This window comes from Sinocyclocheilus anshuiensis, unplaced genomic scaffold, assembly GCF_001515605.1.
Source record: "Sinocyclocheilus anshuiensis isolate Anshui unplaced genomic scaffold, SAMN03320099.WGS_v1.1 scaffold407, whole genome shotgun sequence".
Classification (NCBI taxonomy): domain Eukaryota; kingdom Metazoa; phylum Chordata; class Actinopteri; order Cypriniformes; family Cyprinidae; genus Sinocyclocheilus; species Sinocyclocheilus anshuiensis.
In genome coordinates this window covers 1902913-1910202 of record NW_015552593.1, presented here as the reverse complement: position 1 = coordinate 1910202, position 7290 = coordinate 1902913, and the positions used below count along the sequence as shown (strand labels likewise).

At 35.1% G+C, this 7290-nt stretch overlaps 1 protein-coding gene across 1 annotated transcript in view; it reads right to left on the bottom strand.

Annotated features, from left to right (window-relative positions):
* The window catches only part of lmbrd1 (LMBR1 domain containing 1), a 107966-nt gene that overhangs the window by 69929 nt on the left and 30747 nt on the right, over positions 1–7290 (bottom strand). Inside the window, exon 6 of the mRNA XM_016456540.1 lies at positions 402–490. Within this exon, the coding sequence (XP_016312026.1) occupies positions 402–490 (89 nt within the window). The remainder of the gene's footprint in view (positions 1–401; positions 491–7290) is intronic.

Genomic DNA, 7290 nt, shown 5'->3' with positions numbered 1-7290 from the left:
CCACAAGGATCTGTCCTAGGTCCTCTGCTATTTTCAATATACATGTTGCCCCTTGGTAATATTATCAGAAAATACGGGATTCGTTTTCCACTGTTATGCTGATGATACTCAACTACATATCTCAACAAGACCAGATGAAACTTCTAAATGATCTAAGCTAACAAAAATTGAGGTAGCACAATGAGGTCTGTTGACATCGACGAGGCTAAATGTCAGGGCTGCCAAACCCACACATCACCTCTGCTCGTGGCTCGGCAGCATCCGTCGTTTTCTAAAAAGCACCTGTCGTTTTGGTGTTTTGGCCCCGGAAGGCTTCAACAAGGCTCTTTTTGCAGTTTTCTTTGCAAGTGTCAGTAAAACTGAGCTGCAATTTCACTTAAAGAGGCCTTTATGGTACTTACGGCTGCTGCCCAGTTCCTCGAATAGATACTGCACCTTCTCCCACTGAGTGGAGTTCCGGTTTGGCGGAGATTCCAATGGAACAAATGTCCTGCAACAGAAGTTCAAAATTTCTCAATCATAATGTCATGATTTATATACTACTGTTTAAAAGTTTGGGATTGGTAAGAGTTCAGATTGTGGGGGGATTTTTTTTTATATGCTTATCTAGGCTGCATTTATTTGATCAAAAATACAGTAACACAGTTTTATTGTAAAATATCATTACAATTAAAAAAAAAAAACTGTTCTCTATTTTAATCTATTTTAAAATGTCATTTATTCCTGTGAAGACAAAACTGAATTTCCAGTCTAGTCTTCAGTGTCTCATGATCTTTCAGAAATCATTCCAATATCTTTCTAATAAATCTCACTCAGTGGCTACATACACACTGCAACATAATATGGTTGTTAGTGTTACTCCAAAAAAAAAAAAAAAAAAGACAAATTTATGGTCACACAGCAAACACAATCTCTTCAATGAAACAAACAAGTGATCAAATTACAATAGCATAATATGCAATTTTATAAAGCAAATATATGAACACATGAATATACAAATTCAAAAATATTTAGGTTTCTAAACCATCTGTTTGTATTGGTCAGCTTAAGAGTTGTGGTGACACATCCAATAAAAGTTACATTTGAAAATATCAATAAAATACATCATTTATTATGAAAGCAAAGCATCAAGATAAAAAAAGTTTTGCTATACAATGTATTATATAAATTAAACAGAAATATATTTCATGTCTACAGTTAAAAATAATATTTATTTGTTTTATAAAATTTAAAGGGATATCATTTTATTCATTTTTTATTAATGTATCTGGAGTAACATTCAGATTAACATGGGGGGTGACCACCTTAATGTTGAATATATCTTTTTCTAGGCCACTGAAGAAAAAGTAGGAATTTTTATCTTATGTGAGTAATACATCATTTAAAAACATTTCCTCCAAATGTATTGTACAACTTTAAGTGGAGCACCTTTACCCAAAAGGAAAATTGTTGTCTTGCATATATGTATGTCTGTGGCTGACGGCACGAGTGTGTTTACTGTGAACTATCATGTAGAGATCCTTTTATACAGCTCATGTGATGTATCGCCGCAAGCTTTAAAAGCAACTGAGGATACAGTATGCTCACATTCTGAGTAAATATCTGCAACACGACGAAAGCCAGTCATCTCCAATGAGGAGAACATCACTCACAAGGTGAGGTTGCATAAGCAAATACCTCAGGCTACAGCTGGTCTAAAAAAAAAATCCCATGTTTTAACCATAAGGTTCAGTTTTAGTCTGTATCAACTCTATAATTGGTATGTCCAGAAATTATAACTGACATACAGTATTGGGGGGTAACACATTACAAGTAATGAGAGTTTTGTAATCAGATTAATTTTTACAAGTAACTAGTAAAGCAACGCATAACTTTTTAATTTACAAGAAAATATCTGTTACTTTTTTCAAATAAGTAATGCAAGTTACCTCTACTGTCCCCGTTTTGAGAGAAATTGAGAGTGAGAAGCAAAGGCAGAGGCACTTCATTCAGCCTGAGGCTTATTAATTTCACTTTTAGTATGAAAGGGCCTTTACAGTTGCCAAAACATTCATAAGCAGGAAATTAATAAGCAAGCCCAACTCAGATGACAAAAAAGTAATGCAAAAGTAATGTAATGCATTACTTTCCATAAAAAGTAACTAAGTAACACAATTAGTAACTTTTTAATGTTGTGATGCAACATTATAATGTATTACTTTAAAAAAATAACTTTCCCCAACACTTCTTATATATACAGTACCACTCTTTCCGACCTCTGCTTATCCAAAAAAATATATAAATAAATAAATAAATACAAAATAATAATAATAAAATAATGTTGCCAATAACAAACCAGGTTAATGGCACAAATATGCAATTCAGAAAGGCAAAAATTAATAAGAACATATAAATTAGGAAAAATTGAATGACTATTAAATGTCTGACACTAATGAATAAAAAAATCATTAGGGCTGCACAGCTAATCAAAATAATAAAAATATATATAATGTAATAAAGTGTGCACATGCTGTTTATTATTATTATTATTGAGGTACTTATAAGACATTTTAGCATTAATAATAATAAACTGCATGTTCACCCTTATATTTATATTATAAAATAAATACCATTGATTGGGTCTATTCATCCTGTTTCGTTCATCCTGTTTGTTTGTCTGAACATCTAAGCAACAATATTGGATGTTAAATGTCACAATATATGACAAAATAATCATGCAGCCCTAAAGGACACACATAATATCTACGGTTAACATCCAATCAGCAACTTCAGAAGCAAAAAGGGCCACATTCAAATCACAACAGATGCAAATGGCCACAAAATAGGGTCACTTTGATTTTAAATGCAGCTACATCATTCAGCATCACTGGCATAATCTGAGCGAGTTCAATTGACGTGTCACTTCAGAAAAGCTGCGTTGTGCATGAAAATGTCATCTTTTAGGGGTGTCAGTAAATTACATTGTAAACTGTACGCACAGCAGGACACGGTTTAATAAATCGACCAAGGACTCCGTGAGGGTTTATGCAAAGGTACACAAGCTCAAAGACTTTACACGTATCTGACCTTTGTATCCATTTTCCCTGTCGTTTTCCATCATCAATTAAGGTCCAAAATCCTATGTCAGCCAAACTTACTGTATATAGTTAACTTGCACTCTGCCATTTAAATGATATCGCATTAGACACTAAATTAAAAGCACACAGCCAAATTTGTAAGCAATGATTGGTGGCTAATTGCAGGCTAATAGCCCAAATACGATCCATTGACTAAGGATCTGTCACGGATGTCCTCATGAGGAACCTCTTGAAACCTAAAATGACAAATGGGACACTTTGTGGTCTCGTGGACTTCACAGACACGCAGTAGAGAAAGGCCACGTGAATGCAGGTCCCCATGAAGACGTCTATTTGGGACAGGGCCCATGTGTCTGGAGCTTAGACCAAGTATGGCATTGATAGAGTGCACTTAGAGTTCTCCAGACATTTTGACGGGTACGAGAGATTGAATGGGACTACAGAGGCTGGGAAGGGTCAGCTCTCCATTTATAAGTCCCATCCTTAGCACAGACCAATCAAAACAGGCAAACAAAAAGAAGTCACTCTCCAAATGAACAATCACATACACAGAGACTCTGCGTCTCACAAAGCCATCACGTCCTCCCACATCAGGAACCCTGAGACACAATACTCTTGGTAAAACACTGCACTGGTTCAAAAGGTAAAATTAACACCAAATTGCTTCTGTCCGAAGTGCCATCCCCACTTTTAAATTTGGTCCACGGCATGTCCCTCTTCCCATTCTGTGATCAAAGTATCCCATCCCACTGGGTCTATACGACATGAAGGTGTGATGAAGGTATCCTGCCCCACAGGAACACTATTTAATGGTTGAGAGCCACCTGGTGAGCAGACGTGTTATTCTTGCAGCGGCAAAGAAAATCCATTATGTTTATGCTGCACGAGCACTGCTGAGAACAAAAAGTATAAACTTGAGGTTAAACGCGACAAAGCCATGCCATGTATCTATACACATTTAGACTGCATGTTGGTTTTTAGTTCGGTTAACAATTGTAACACGGCTTGATAAACAAAAAAAAGTCTTTCAAGGTCTTGAAAATTGCCAAGTTTAGAGATGCTAGATACTTTGACTTTGCCTTCGGAGCTTGTTATTTACAGCACCACCTTTGGTTCATGTGTTGTGCAAAAATGATACCAAAGACATGCTATTTCAAAGTGATACCAACTATAGTCTTTATTCCAATGTTTCAGCAATAAAAAGTATTGCTTATTAACTACAAATAATTACTTTTGTTAGCATAAAGCTTCTATTTTACGTCTGTAATCTGACAAATTACAGGATATACAATGAGAAAAAACATCAAGACATCTATCAAGAATCGTCTGAATCATAAAAATGGGGGTGGTTTTGGGTCGATATGATTTTTATTTCTTTATTTATGTATTTGAAGGTCTCTTATGCTCACTTAAGCTGCATTTATTTGACCAACAATACAATAAAACAGTAATATTGTGAAATATAATTTAAATTTAAAAAGAACTGTTTCCTGTGATGGAAAACAGAAATTTCAGCAGCCATTATTCCAGTCTTTGGTGTCACATTTCTTGTATATATATATATATATATATATATACACACACACACACACAATACTACTCAAAAGTTTGGGATCAGAACAATTTTTAATGCTTTATACAGGAGTTTATTATGCTCATCAAGGCTGCATTTATTTGATCAAAAATACAGGAAAAAATTTAATATTGTGAAATATTATTATGATGCAAAATAACGTTTTCTATTTTAATATACATTAAAATCTCATTTATTCCTGTGATGCAAAGCTGAATTTTCAGCATAATTACTCCAGTCTTCAGCGTCACATGATCCTTCAGAAATCATTCTAATATGCTGATTTATTGTCAGTGCTGGAAACTTTTGTGCTGCTTAATATTTTTTTGGAACGTGTGATACTTTTTGTCAGGATTCTTTGATGAATAATAAGTTAAAAAGAAGAGCATTTATTTAAAATAGAATCTTTTCTAACAATATACACTACAGTTCAAAAGTTTGGGGTCAGTAAATTTGTATTATTTATTTTTTTTAAAGAAATTAAAACTTTTATTCAGCAAGGAAGGATGTGTTAAATTGTTAAGAAGTGATAGCAAAGATTTATAACTGGAGTAATGGCTGATGGAAATTCAGCTTTGCATCACAGAAATAAATTATATTTTAAAGTATATTAAAAAAGAAAACACTATTTTATATTGTAATAACATTTTGCAAGATTACTGTTTTTTTTCTGTATTTTTGATCAAATAAATGCAGCCTTGATGAGCATAAGAGACTTCTTTAAAAAACATTACAAGTCTTACTGATCCCAAACTTTTGAACAGCAGTGTATATATGTATATATATACATACATGGGCGACATTGGGGGTGGTCAAGGGGGGGCAATTGCCCCCCTAATTGTTAGTCATGGAATCCCTGATGTCAGCCCCGCTGCAATTGGAGCGCTTAGCCAAGTACTAAATACCCTCAACGTGTTTTTGCAGTGTTGAGCAATGTAACCTATCACAGACATATCTGTTGATTTCTTAAACGCAATGGCCAATCAGAAATGTTTTGTCAAGCGTTTGAAAGCACCACAGTTTTTAAGTACAGCTTTGCACGCTCGTGAATCATCTCATGACTAAATGCAGACACGATGTAAATAAGAGATTGTGCAGTTTAGAGAGCTTCATATAACGGAACTTTGTAAGATCGCGATGAACGATGATGGGAGAGAGCTTTGCGCACTTTCTAGTAGTGTTGTCAAAAGACCCGGTATTTCGGTACCAAGTCGGTGTTATTAATAAAAATGTTGTTCAATTAGCATGTTTTTGTGTTTTGCTTTGGTACCGAAATTGGTACCGAGAACCGTGGATTTTCACTGGTATTGGTACCGAATACTGAAATTTTGGTACCGTGACAACACTACTTTCTAGGGTATAATCCATTCAGCATTTGTATGAAACTTTCATTTTTCGGACACATAGGCTTCACCCTGCAAAGTTTCGGGAATGACATCCGCATATTTATGCGGGATTCACTCTCGAAATAGCAGTGATTGGCAATGGACGGAACATAAAATGTTGATTTAATTCTGGAACCGGTACTGGCCAAACCTCCACAGACAGCGCTCGACCCGAGCGAGATCTAATTCATGGACCAAAAGCGTGTGTAAATTTATTGAGATCGGGACCTATCAACCAGTAATTTCATTTCATTTCCAGTAACGTACAGTAGAAAGTTCAGCAATGAATGGTATGCGATTTATGACAGAATATAGTCCCACAACTGATCGTTTATTTTTCTCACGTGTCTCGCCTTTGGTAACAACGATTAAAAACGGAAACATTTCAAATGACACGGGAAAAAGACACTAGGGCTGTGCAATTAATCACATGCGATTGTCGTGCGCATCTCGTCAGTAAAGCCGGTTCTGTGTTGGATTGACTGTTTTGATGCTTATATCTGAAAAAAAAAAAATAATTTGTTTTTATTTATTTATTTCATATATATATATATATATATGGATGGATGGATGGATGGAACTTGAATAGTAGTGTACCAGAATGGAGATAGCTGAGAAGTGGAGCAAGAAAAGACCACAAAGACTAATATTTATATTTGGAATAACCTGCACTCAGGAATCATGCACAATAAGATCAGGAACAAGTATAAATAGGCTCAATTTTGAGTTTATGTTAACATTAATTTGATGTCCTGCAGTAGATTTTGAGCTCTCTGGAAATAAACTGTGCATCTTATTTACTTTGGAATATATCGATTTTAGTCTGCTAGCAGAAACTACTGATCCAAAATTGTTCAAATTACTGGTTCCGATCTAAGTTTATTGACAATCATTCATAATTTGGCTAGAGCCCTTTGTATTCCAAATTATGCAGAAATCCCCCAGAAATGTAATATTATCAGCATTTGATGTGCCCCCGATAGAGATATCGCTCTACTAAACTAATAATGGCTTCTCAGATTATAGCTACAGTTTGTTCTCCAATTCCACAAAGGTAATCTTAGTACAAAATCATCAAATACCGGTTATTATCAGCATTCTGTCCAACAATTTCCCAGTATTCTCACACCTGCTGTACCCCCGATGGAGGTTAAAGATGATGAGTGGATGATATAATAATGCTCACATCGACCACTCCACACACACATGGACACACACACACACACACACACACACACACACACACACACACACA